The sequence below is a fragment of the Varanus komodoensis genome, unplaced genomic scaffold (genome assembly GCF_004798865.1).
Source record: "Varanus komodoensis strain SLA01 unplaced genomic scaffold, ASM479886v1 scaffold48, whole genome shotgun sequence".
Taxonomy (NCBI): domain Eukaryota; kingdom Metazoa; phylum Chordata; class Lepidosauria; order Squamata; family Varanidae; genus Varanus; species Varanus komodoensis.
The window spans coordinates 2,427,859-2,441,167 of record NW_025336059.1 but is presented as its reverse complement, the minus strand read 5'-3'; the positions used below and the strand labels follow the sequence as shown (position 1 = coordinate 2,441,167).

Sequence of the window (13,309 nt, the reverse complement as noted above, 5' to 3'; positions counted from 1 at the left end):
GCGAGCTCCATGGGGCTGAGTGGCGACTGGAACCCGGATCCCCCAAGTCGCGGTCCCGCACTCTTAACCACTACACCATACTGTCATCTAGAGGCCGAAGCGGAGAGAGCAGGCCTCCAATCCCAGTCGTCCCAATAGTACTTTGCAAAAGGGGTGCAGAAAAATACTGGCATGCCCCCCCCCGCCCTCTGGGGGCCAGACGGCTGTGGGCACTGCCACCCCCTCGGGGGCCGTCCACGCATCCACTCCCACACTGAGGGGGGCACAGAGCGTTACGGCCCCCTCGACGGGGCGGAAGGGGCTGGGCGCGCTGCGAAGGCACCGGCGAGATGCGCCACCGCGTGACCCGCCTGCGCACGTGCCTCGGCCCCCGCGGCTCACAGGTGCCCTCGGCCGGGAAGGGAGCCGAGCCGGCCACCCGTGCGAGGCGCCAGGGTGGGGGGGTCGCCTTAATGACTCCCACGTGCTCTTAATTACTTCGGGGCGTAAGGTCAGGGGCAGAGGGCAGCTCGGGGCTGCCAATCCGCTAGAAGCAGCCCCCCCGCCCCCCCCGAGGGGCTCGCTCCGGCGGGCCGCCACCCCCCAGGCTCTGTTCCGCCGAGCGCCGCGCGCTGCCGTCGAAGGCACCGGAGCGGGCGTGGCGGAGAGAAGTTGGCAACCCGGCCACCACCCTGACCCGGGCGCCCAATTCCCGAGAAAACCGAGGAGGAGGAACGCGACTCGAGGGCCGTCCTGGCGACGCGCGCTCTGCGTATGCTCAGAAACGGCGCGTCCGCCGATGCAAACGAGCCCCGTCGTCGGAGCAGGGGGCGGAGGCCGGGAGGCAGGCAGGCAGGCCGGGCGAGGCGGGCTCCAAAGGCGGAGCCTGCGCCGAGCGGGGCGCGCCCGGCCCTCTCTCCTCCCTCCCCCAGCCCGGGATGAGCCAGGCGCCGCCGCCGCCGCCCGCGAGGCCCCCGCCGGAGCCAGAGACGCGAGGCAGCCGGAGAGGGAGCGAGGCCGCCGGCGCCCCCCCGCCGCTTTGTTCCCTTTTCTGCAGCTTCTGCTTTGCGCCCTCGCTTTGCGCGCGCCTTTCACTTTCCCCGCCGCGCTTGCTCTCGCCACGCACTGCCAGGACGCGCCTCCCCGCGCCGACTCTTTCCAGCCCGCGTTGCCTCCCTCTCTGCAACCCCCTTGCCAGCCCCCTGTCCCCGCTCCCTCCCAGCCTGCTTTCTTTCCCAACAGCCTTTCGAAAAACGTCCCGTTCCGTCCACCTCTCCAACATCCTTCGACGCCTCCCTCGGCCCCGCTTTGCGCCCCTGGTTCCCTCCTGCTCCTCCAACACCCTCGCGCGCTCCCGCTCTCCTGCCCCGCTTCCTCCGACGAGCCTGAGTTCCCATCCCCTCGCCGAACTTCGCCCCCCTCCCCCGGCCTGCGCCATGCCGCTCGGCGCTGCGCCCCAGACGGAGGTCTTCCCCTGGGAGCGGGTCGTCGTCCTGGCCTCCTGCGCCCTCTCCTTCCTGGGCTGCTGCCTCCTGGTGGGCACACACGCCCTGTGGCCCGAGCTCCGCACCCGGCCACGCCAGCTGCTGCTCTGCCTCTCCCTGGCCGACCTCCTCTCGGCCGCCTCCTACTTCTACGGGGTGCTGATGGATTTTGGGGCGTCGTCCTGGGACTGCGTGGCGCAGGGCGCCGTCTCCACCTTCTCCAACACCAGCTCCTTCTTCTGGACCATGGCGATCGCGCTCTTCCTGTACATCACCATCGTCCGCGGCTTGCCCACCGGCACGGGGCTCCTCAGTCTCTTCCATGTGGTGAGGTTTGTGGCTCCAATCTGTGCATTATGGCCCAGGGCCCGGACAGCAAATGCTTGACGGCTTCCCTAGACTGGCCTCCAGATGCCTGGGCCGGCCGTGTGGGCTTGGGCTGGAGGGTGTGTGTTGTTATTAGCGCGTTGCATTTGTAACCCGCTCGTCTCCCTCTTGCAACAAACACACAGTCGCTTAGGAGGCCAAAACATCTGTGGGACGCCAAGTTGGGGAAGTGTTGAACTGCGTTGTATGCTGCTTGGAACAGGGACCTCTTTTCTGTGTGTCCGATCCCCCTCCTCAAAATCTTTGCTGTTTCCAGAGCCCCCTTGCACCAACACAGGTTCTTCATCCCTGCCCTTAAAGTTCCCAGCCCTGTGCTTTTGTCCTTTTGGCTCATTTTCATCTGGTCTTTGCACCCTGCACTAAAAGCCCCAGGGTGGTATTACCTCACGCCCTCCCATGAAACGTAGATTGTAGGCTCCTAGGGGCAGAGCTAGATAAGAATGTGAATGATCATGGGACCAAACACAAGGACACTTGGAAAGGACCGCCAGGGAACTAACGCTGAAATAATCTTCTAGTTGTTGTTTTTTGTTTTGCTCACAGTCGGCCCATTTTCCCAGAAAAAGGTTTTATTGTGTCAGGCACAGTGGCCCGGTCACACGCTGGTCTTTGGTGCTCTCGCCTGCCAAGTTTTTGAAAGGAATTATGTGGGAAATGATCTAGTTAAGGCAAAAGAAACTTGCAGATTTTCTAACGTGCTTCTTGTTGTTTGATGCAATCTTTAAAAGAAGCAGTGGAGAGAAGGACCGTGCTCCCCAGAGTTTAGGGGCAGGGGTTCCTAGATAGACTCTGGAATGGGGTCCTCTTTTGCTTAGGCTGCTTTTGCTACCCATTTTACAGATGGGAAAATAGGAGTCATTGCCTTGGCTGTAACTCCTATGTGTAGAAATGTTATGTAAAGGGGGGTGGGATTTTTTAGTTTGAGGAAGAGAACGGATGTGAGAGAGGATATGATTGAGATGCATGAACATAACCTGGTCTGAAGAAACCCAGGGGTGAAGCGAAGTGATTGGAAATTCAGGACAGATAAATGAAAATACTGCTTTGCACAGGGCAGAATTAAACTATGTAACTCACTGCCACAAGATGGAACAATGTCTGCCAACACAGGTGGCTTCAAGCTCACAGAGATTAAGCTATCCATAACCATTAGTTACAATGGCTGTATGTTCTCACCAAGAATACACTGACTTTTCTGACTCTGCAGAAGCTTTGTGGGGGGGGGGTTCCTCACCCATCCAGATATTCGACTGGGTCCTTTTTTCTGTCCAAACATGTCTGAAATGGTGTGTGTGTAATTTTGCTTTCCTGGTCCATGTGAAAGCCTCCAAGGCAGAGTGGAGTGCATTAAGGCATCCTGAGCAATTAAGGATGCCTTAATTAAGTGCTGTGCAAAAAAGAGAATGAGCTGAGCTCGCTAGTCCACCTGTGAGCTTTCAGGGCAGCTAGCTGCCTAAGATTGGAGACAGAAAACTGGTCTGAGTGGTCCTAGCCAGGTTTGCTTTCTGATCTCCAGCTCACATCTGCTTGTACCCATGGCCCTGCCAGCTGGGGCTGATGGGAGCTGAACCCTTGTCCTTTTGAGTGGCCTTTTTCTTGGTAGGAAGGTGGGCTATACATTAAATAAATGAAGGTCCCCAGTTCCCCCGTCCCCATCTCCATTCCAGGTTGCTCTGATATTGTCTCCCTCCTCCCCAGTTTTCTGCCTTTGCACCCTTCGGCATTCTTTTGACCCCCCCCCCCCCCGAGCTCTTGTGGGGTAATTTTCACCCTCTGCTTCTGGAACCCAAGAGGAAAAACTGCTCTTTGTTTCTCCCAGCACAGGTCTGACCTCTGTCCATGCGCCCGTCTGGTTTCTCCGCCCTCCCTCTTTTGCATTCTTTGACTTTTGCTTTGTGATTGTGGGTGTCATGAGAACCAGAGTCGGGAGTGGCTCCAGATTAGCAAATTGAACAGCTCAGTGTGTGTGCGTAGGTCGGTTTCTTTTCCTGTTTTTCAGGGTTGAAGGTGCTCTTCTCTCCTTCTTCCAGCCTGCTATGCACAGTTCTCCCTTCCACCTCCTACTTTCCCTTTCACCTTACTCTAGAAATGTTGCAAAATGAGTTGAGCCAAAGGGAAACTTACCCATCCGTCTCACATCGTCCCTTATTATGCTGATACACTGCCAAAACTTTTTGGCCAGCTGGCCAAGAGAAAACCCCTAAAGCACTGTATAATGATCTCATAGAAAACCATTTGCAAATGATGGCCAAATAGTCACAGCACGAGTATCTTTTTTTAAAAAAATAAAGGAGAAGAAAAGAGAGAACAAAGCTCAATTTCGAATACAAAAATGATAATTGCGAACTGGGAAGTGGAAATGAGGCGGCTCGCAGCTGGTTGTTGTAATGCTCTCTTGGAAGGTGAGCAGAAAAGTCACGCTTAAAAATAGGCCACAGACAGAGCTGCTCTTGTCACGCTGTGGTGCGAGAGGCCAACTTCTGTGCGCCAGTTGCTGGAACTCCTCAAAGCCACCGAGCGCGGACTGAGCACCCTGTGGCTTGCAGAGACGTGGACTGAAAGACTATACGGCCGGTCAATTGCAAAGCAGTATGAACATCTTTGCTTGTGATCCATACGTATTTATAGAATTGCAGCAGTATTTCACGGATCAGCCCACTCAGGGCAGCCGCTTGCTCTTTCTGAATGGCGTTTAGACCTCCCTGATGTAGCGTCTGGGTAGGTTTGGCTTGGCGTTGCTTTGGCGACTCGGAGTTGTTCTGGATTGACACATGTCTAGCTCACAGATATCAAGCAGGTTTTCCAGCCTGCTGAACTGGTTCCAAACAGGGCGTGCTGGGAAATTCTGAGCTGAGGAAGGGATTTGGCTTTCCAGAGTTCATGAAGATCATCCCTGCAAAGAGAACCCACAGAGCTTTTTGAGAGAAGCAATTCCTTTTCGTTTTAAAATCTTTTCCTCGAAGAGCAGATGCAAGCAGTGAGTGCCAACAGAAATGGAGCCAAAACAGGGCGGCTGAGAACCAGGAAGGTAGTCTCCGTATGTTGGGGAAATCTCCAAGATGCTTAGAATACATACATCTTTTCTTTTTAAACAAACGCGGCCAAACAAACAACCCCAATTCCAAACTAACTGAATGAGCATTGCAGCTGTGCATAGTCGGGGAAAATTGGGTATCACGTGGAAAATAGAAACAGCATGGGGTGGAAATTGAAGGGCTGGGGGTGACTTGAAAAAAGCTTGTTAAAGGTGAAGATAAACTCCAGTATTTTCCACTGGGGCCGTACTTCCAGCCAGCTTGGCTATGAAGCTGTTGGTCTTCCAAGGCTGCGGCTTTGGATGCTCTTGACCTGTTTGGACCCCTCAGGTTCTTAAACTCACTTAGGCGGGTCCTTTGTGTTGGTGGCATCGAGCAAAGTCACGGTGGCTTTGCATGCCTCGGGACTGAGCACCTCTGTGTTGGGCAGGCTGGATCCAGGGCCAGCTGGCTCAGATGTGGTTCCTGAAGTCCGTGTTTGTGTCTCGAGGCTGGGGGGTGTCACATTGCTCTTTTCAGCAACAGCACAAACAAGCTTGCCCTCTCGTAACCCCTTGTCTACCTCTGAAAATAATCAGGATGACAGAAAAGGGAAGTGGAGGCCGGAAAACTTGCAGATTTTTAGGGTTGTCCCCTGAGCTGCGGAAGCCGTGGGACCAGATGGGAATGGCTTCCTTCTTCCTCTCCATCTGGAATGAGCCTCTCCGATGCCTGGCCGGTTCCTTGGGGATCTTCCGCACGCAGTTCCAAGGGTGGAGGTGTGTTGCTGGGTGCTTACAAGATTCGGGGCACAGGTCCTGAGAGGACAAGCCTGTATGCAAAGTGCGTGTGCTCATATTTATGTACAGATGCAAATCTGGGGTGTCCTCTGCTGAACAGCTCCAAGCAGAAGTTAGATTTCTTGCTGCCAGGGCTTGCGGGAATCTACAGGGTGCAAACGGGATTTTCCGTGTCGCCTACCCACCCTGTGGGTCATCACTTGCCAGAGACTGCTTTTGTGTGTGTGTGTGTGTGTGTGTGTGTGTGTGTGTGTGTTAAGCGCGAACCCTTGTCCCGCGTCTGAGGTTTCTTCCTCCTGCTCGCCCTTCCCAGCTTGTGCATACACACAAGGGGGCGGACGGCTGTCCCGTCGCTGCCGTTTTCGCCTGCATTGTGGTCCACAAAGTGGGAGCGGTTTCCAGATGCACTAGAAGAATAAGAAGCGGTCTCACTCCAGTCTGCCCCAGCTTAGTGGCTTCCTGATGCTGGGGACTGCAACTCCCAGCATTCTTGACCAAAGGCCATGCTGGGTGATGGAGTCTTCCCCCCCATCTTATCCCCAGAACAACGACCCTGTGAGGTAGGTTGGGCTGAGGGTCTGTGGCTGGCCCAGTGCCTTGACTCCTTTGTGACTGACCCTCCACATCCATCACGGACATTTCACGAGAACATCTGCAGAGCTCTCTCAAAAGCCGAAATGGACCTGCCATCGCAAATAGGGGCAGCTGGTGGGCCGCAGCGGTGTACCAGGGTCTTGCACAGAGGTCTTTTCCTGCCCCGGGCAGCCCATTCAACCAGGCGGCGTGGGAACGGGGCTTCCCAGCGCTTCTGCAGGCGGATGCTCGTTGGCGGCTTTTGCAGCCGGTCGTCAGTCTCCCCATGACGAACTGCGTGGCGCAAGGATGGAACGCCCAGCGGGACGATGCCGGTTCAGCCCCTCTCCCTCCACGGATGGGAGCCCCCTCCCCTAACCCCCCGTCTCCCTGCTCTCTCCCCAGCTGGGGGATTCCGCTCAGCATCACGGCAGCTGCCGTTGCCCTAAAGAAAATAGGCTACGATGCCTCGGACATCTCTGTCGGCTGGTGCTGGGTCAACATTGACGCTGAGGACCGGGTGCTTTGGATGCTGCTCACGGGGAAGTTGTGGGAGATCCTGGCCTACCTGACCTTGCCTGTCTTCTACATCCTCATAAGGAAGCACATCAGCCGAGCGGTAGGTATTCCGCGTGGCTGCCTTTGCCCACTGCTTGAGCACAGCTTGTTGCCTGGTCCCCTGGGGCGAGTGCGCAGTCCCTCCGGGTGAGCAGGCACAGAAATGTTTCCACATCAGAAGGTGCATGACTCTACCCTGTTTTTCCTCAGCCTGGAGTCTCCTTGTGGGGGAAAAGGTGGTTGTCAATAGAATAAGCACGTGTATGAAATCGAACAATTAAGAACTGTTAATAGATAACGGTTTCCAGCTCACAATATGCTCCAGTTTGGTCGTGAATGTTGGATCCATGTTCCTATTTTGGCTGTTTTCCACCCCGCACAAGAGCAGCTGTTGGCTTCACAGCCTGGAAACGGGATCCTCGCACGAGCGACTGTGCCAAGACATGCCTTTTGCTTTTGAAGGCCTCGGCTTGTTGCCTCTGACCTGGCTTTCAAACTCTAGGCAAAAAGAACAGAGGCCAAGTAAATACAGCTGGGGTGCTGTTTGGTTGCGGTTGTGAATATATTCTTCTTCTTGCATTTATATTCTACCTTTTTTCCACTCACATCCAAGGCAGTTTTAGTAATCCTTTCCATTCTGTCCTCACAACAACCCTGTGAGGTAGACTAGGCTGAGCATCAGTAACTGGCCCAGAGTCACCCAGGCAGCCTCCCGGGCCAACCCTCAACACCACACTGGCCACAAACTCATGAGCAGTGTTAAGACGGCAGTCCAGTGCACAGTTTCTTGAGCGTAAACCTGCTGCATTCAATGGGGTTTCCTTCTGAGCTGCAGGATAGTGGATCAGTGTTTGCCACATGGTCTGAGCTCAGTCATGCTAACATGGTTTATTAACCACAAACAACCCATTTGAATGACCCACGGCTTGCGGTTGGGTTGTGAGCTGGGCTTCCCTAACCCTGGTTTGCTTGCGCGGCTGAGTTCAGACAACGCGACGGTCCACGTCCCAAGAACAGCCCCTGGTTCAGAGACAACCCACACCCAATCCATGCTCAACCCTTGATACACCTTATTGGAACCTCACCACGGCACAAGAAGCAAGCCACGCATTAACGCAATACGTGCTTTGGCGGCCGGCGTGAGATGCCTTTGGCGGCTCGGAAGCTTTTCCGCTGAGCTCTTTGTTCCTCTCCCAGCATGCCGCACTCTCGGAGTACCGTCCCCTCTTGCTGAGGGGCCCAGCTTTGCAGCCGAGAACGTCTGTTGCGGATAAGAAGTTGATTCTGATCCCGGTAATATTCATCTGTCTCCGCATCTGGAGCACCGTCCGGTTCGTGCTGACGCTCTGTGGCTCCCCAGCCGTTCAGAACCCGCTGCTGGTGGTCCTACACGTGAGTCTCAAGTTACAGGCTGGGCAGTGGGACTTGGAGGGCTAGGAAAGGGCTCGTTCCCTCCGAGAGGCTCCCCCAAACCTTCTGATGTAGCAGGAGAGGTCTTAGACCAGGCTGCTGAAATCTACGCCTGAGACCAACCTGCCCTTCTGGCATCCCAAATAGCCGCACACCCAACCCCAGAGCCCTCCTTGCCCCAACCTGGCACTGCCCCCCATCTTAAAAGGTTGATGTTATAGACATTATGTGCTGTAAAGCAGAATGGGCTGGTATTGTTGGTCCTTTTCCTTCCACTCTGCCCGTTTTGCGTTTGGCCCTGTGTTTCAGCATCTCTGAAACGGAATGCGGCCCTCAGGCTGAGCAACCCTGAATTGAAACTGAGAAAATTGATTTACAGCTAAACTCCAAGAGCTTAGCCAGAGAGAGACCCTTCCCACCACCTCCCGCTTGGTCCTTCTCAGGGCGGACGCCAGGGATTAACCCTGGTTTGGCCGGGGCTGATGGCCCTGAGGTCAGTGGGGCAGTGTATCCACTCCAGATTTCAGCCAACTTTCAAGGAACTGCCCATGGTGCTTTGGGGAGGGCAGCCTTGTCAGCACAGGACAGGGAGCACCTTCCAGGCTCAGACTAAGACCTGTTGTGGATGCCACCACCCCACTGACTTAGGGCCACTGCGTCTAATTTTGTTTCTGAAGACTTCTTAACGTTTTAAAGAAATGACCGAGCAGCTCCCCTCCTGCCAGGCAGCCTGCCACCCCATGGCGCTCTCTTTCTTCGGGATTTCGGCAGAGCGCCCACAACATCCTCCCCACGTTCCAAACGCGCCTCCCAGACTCCAGGCTGAGACTTAGGCAACAGCCGAAAGCGTTCCCCCCAAACAGGGGGCAGAGCCCTGGAAGTGTCACCAGCATTCCCAGCCGGTCCTGCTCCAACTCGGAACCTGCTGTTTGCGTCGGATGGCGAAGAGACGCTTTCTGAAATGCCCCCCTCCTCCTTCCCGTCCTTCAGGGCATCGGGAACACGTTCCAAGGAGGCGCCAATTGCATCTTGTTCGTTCTGTGCACGCGGGTGGTCCGGGAGAAGCTGCTCTCCTCCGTGTGTTGCTGGCACCGCAGCCACCCTGACCGTTCCCCGCCGAGCCCGGAGTCACACTCCCAAGCTCGGGAGCCGTCATCCCTCAAGGACTGGGAAGTGCGTGAGAGCGTGAGAGCCGAGTTTTCAAGCACCTGACATCCGAAGAGCCCGCTTTTCAGAGAAGGACCTGGCCTTACCCAGTAAGGATTTCAGCGGTGAGTGTCTTCATCCCCACCTGTAGATTCTGCCTCTGGCCAGCGTTGCAGAGGTTGGTGTGAGGTTTGTCAACTGGCGCTCGCCTCTGGAGAGTCAAATTTGCTGCCAGGCGACCAGACATGGTCTGAGAGCAGTTGGAAGCAGGTGCCACCCAACTCGATTTCGGGAGACAGATGGCCCGTAAATGACTTCCATGAATCTTTGACTGCAAATCAGCTAGTCAGACATTTTCTGGCTTAATATCTTCGGTAGACTTATTTGTAAGGGGAATGCAGGTCACAGGGGCTAGGAAATTTGCAGGAACTTTGGGCTCAAATCTCTCTTTAGCTAGCTTTGAAGCAGGGACGGAGGCTTAGAACGGGCAAAATTAGCTCGTTTATCTCTGCCCCCCTGATGTGGGGATTGTGGCAGAGGAAGTACAGCTGGGGAGAGAGAGGGGCCTCAAGAACAAGAGGGAAAGTAGCCCCTGGCCTACCCAAATTTTTGTAGCTGCCCTCCTGCCACTGCCCCATGGCGGAGGAGAAGCAGTAAGAGAAAAAGGATCAGACTGATGGAACATCAAGGCCCATTCTAACTGAACTGTCCCAACACCCCACAGGGGTTAAAAGGCAAGGCAGGGCCATTCCGCCACCCCCTTTGACAGTCTTTTTTTCCTTTCCCCTCCCCATCTCTCTTTCCTTGTGTGCTGTGTCTTTTTAAAATGTAAGATCACAGCCTGTTTTTCACTGATGGCTGGTTTATAAATAAATGAAACGGCAAATTAAAATGCTTCAGTTGCTCACTCCTGACCTAGACCTTGTCCTTGGATTGGGCCTGTTGCAACCCCCGTGCCCAGAAAAACTGTCCTGTGTGATCCAGAGGCTTTGACGCATAGCATTGGAACACATCAATGTTTATTTTAAGGGTTTCAATCAAATCAAATTATTCTCAGGCTGGCATAAAGTATATTATAACAATATGCCTGCATACAAGGTCTCATTGGCTTTCTCTTGTGTTTTTGTTTTGTTTTTTCTTCAGTCAGGGAACAGAAACATAACGAAGCAGCTGCAGAGGGAACTTCTGCCTTGAGGAAGGCAGGCAGCAAGTGTTCATTTGGATCCGTCGTGGGCAAAGGATAATAGTGCCCCTGTGACAGAGCTCTTGGGAATGCCGTCCCTTTTCCAGCTTTCTCATTTCGCAGGGTTTTGGGAAGATGCTGAAACTGACTCTTTCTAGCTTTCCGTTTTATGAGCTGTCCAGGAATGGAACACTGTTTGTTTTTTAGAAACTTGCAGGACGCTTAAATCCTTAGAAAGGACATTTTGCAGGACTGGGTGAGAAGGAAGAAGTGTGGAGTTTTAAGTTCCTGTAAAGCATTTCATGATTTTAAGAGAGCTTTTTTACTTGAGGTGGCTGAGATGGAGGAGACAAGAATTCTTCATGTTAGGAATCTGATCTTGTTGCAGAAATTCTCAGTCTTTGGGTGTTTGAATATAACAGGAGCGTTGTAGAAATTCACAATCTTTGTGTGTATGAATGTAACAGCAGTGCAACAGAGACTGAAGTAGCATTCTTGGCTGTGATGACACTGTCCTTGCGTGAGAAGTCGGACATGCACTGAGAATTCGTGGGTATCTAAGTTTGTGCGTAAGCGTCTGCTGTGGAATCCAGGCGGGATCGGTGTGGGAATGGGGATCGGTGTGGGGATGCGTCGGGAGGACAAATGATAAAGAGTTTGCTCTTAAAGGTATAAACATGTTTGGTGGTGAGTGGGAATGCTGGTCTCCTGGAGGGCAGGAATTCTTCGCCCTTGTTTGTGTGCCCGCTTCAATAAAGAGCTTTTCTGGTAGACCTCACGTCTGGTGGGTATTTTGTCTCTTGAAGTTGACAAAGTTGACTTCTCTTGAAGTCTCTTGACGACTGAACCTGGCTGGTGGGGTTAAAGTCCTCGAGGCAGGGACACCAAAATCCCCTGCCACCCCCACCGGACGCCCACTGGTCTTTGTGGCGGGTGGTGTGGAGTGGGGTGCCGGCCATCTGGTTGAAATGCAGAGTTTGAGAGTCGTTTAATCACAGATAGTATGAAGAGTATCACAAAAGACCTGCTCTTGGGGGAGAGGGGAACAGCTGGAGCGGGTTTGTGGATGCGGATTGAGGCCGCTGCGGGCATTTGGGGGGGTGGGGTCTCTTTGCAGGCCTGTTTTGAGGACTGGCTTCATCTCAGAACGGCGTTTCCATGAGTCCCAACTGCCAACCGTTCGCTAGAATCTTCCAACCTGGATTCCCTGATTGGTTCACACAACACGGGGGGCCTTCCGCGGCTTCCTTTCAAGGGAAGTCGGGCCGGGCTGATCTGTCGTTTTGCTGGTCTGGGAAGCGACGTAGGTTTGGGGGCCCCTTCCTCGCCCCCGTTGAGCCACTGGGACAGCTTTAGACAAGCCATTCTTCTGGAGTGCAGCAGGGGTGCGATCCCTGAATAAAAGGCCTGCAACTCCCATCATCCCCCAAAGTGAGCTAGGGCTGGTTGAGAGGGCGGTCTGGCCACATCTGGAAGTCCACAAGGATCCTGCCCCACCTTCCTGCATTCAGGCAGTGGGGTAGCGTTTTCCTGAATAAAAGCGTGTCCAGGTTATCCTGGGGAGGCCCTTGGGGGTCCCACCACCTTCACAAGGACAGGGCCTTCTTGGTGGCTGCCCCAAGGGAGCCACCAAGAAGGAAAGCTAGTTGGTGCCCTGCCCTTTTCGTTCCAGCAGGCACTTGGACTGGCTGGGGCTGTGAGTTTGCACTGGGCTATTTTTGCGCTCTCTCTGGTTTGTAGTGTCTTTAATCTGGGTATTTCGTATAATGTCACAGTGGAACTGATTTAATTAATGTCTGTATCTTTTTGAATGTTTTAATAGTGTAGGTTTTTGATGTGAGCTGGCTTGAGTCCCAGTCACTGTGGCCTGGGGCAGTGGAGGGTGAGGGAGATCCTTCCCCGCCTTTCTGCTGTGGGACTGCTCCCCTGCAAGGAAAGGCGTGGGCAGAGCCCCGCTTATGGGGTGCCCCGAAGGTGCCTGCATGCGCAGCCTCACTCGCTTGGGCAGGCACAGCGGAACCAGCTCGGGCAGCTGGAAGCTGCTCTGTGTCGAACGACGGGCCGTTCCAGCCCCGCCGAGCGAGGTCCATGCATGCGAGCCACGGAGCTTGTAATGCATCCCAAGTTCAGAGCACTCTCTACCTTGCCAGGTGCGCCAGCCTCAGGGATGCTGGGGGGCTGCTGGTGCCGAGGGTGGGCACGGCTGAGCCCCTGCCAAGGGCCCGCAAAATCGGCCTTCCGGCTCCCCAGCTCCCTCTTACAGGCATGGGACGCTGGGCCAGGTGAGCCGCTGGCCATCCCTGAGTCCTGCAGGGGGTCAAAAGAGCCGCATCACACGGTCCCACGTCATCTCTCCTTCGCAGCTGAGTGGGATTTCTACGTCCTCTCGAAGGAAGCATGAGAAGAGAAGACGAAGAGCAGGTCCCTCTCAGGAAAGGGGTGAGTTTGCAGGCTTCTGGGCTGCTCTCAGTGCCGGTGGGGAATTTGCATAGGCCCTCGGACAGGGCTCCCACCTGGCCCCCTTTCTCAGTCAGCCACCACTCCGTTTCCTTCCTCCTCCACCGGGACCTTGACAGGCAGAGGATGCAAGGACTGGAGGAGGGGTGAGTCCGGCGCCACAGCTGGGGGGTGGGCAAGTCCCCGAGCATCCCCCCCCCACACCCCAGAACTTCCCGCCAGACAGCTCCTAGCACCACCGACCAATTTCTCTGGGCAGCAATCCCCCCTCTGTTTGTCTTTAGTGGATTTTTGTGTTATTTGTTCTTCAAAAAGCAG

General features: G+C 54.8%; 1 protein-coding gene across 1 annotated transcript; it reads left to right on the top strand.

Annotated features, from left to right (window-relative positions):
• The first annotated feature begins 931 nt into the window (after positions 1-931).
• On the top strand, positions 932-11,312 carry GPR157 (G protein-coupled receptor 157). The gene is made up of 5 exons (XM_044445396.1): positions 932-1,795; positions 6,643-6,856; positions 7,993-8,187; positions 9,196-9,476; positions 10,495-11,312. Exons 1-4 carry the CDS (start codon positions 1,416-1,418, stop codon positions 9,415-9,417), a joined length of 1,011 nt encoding a protein of 336 aa, XP_044301331.1. The 5' UTR covers positions 932-1,415; the 3' UTR covers positions 9,418-9,476; positions 10,495-11,312.
• The last annotated feature ends 1,997 nt before the right edge of the window (positions 11,313-13,309 follow it).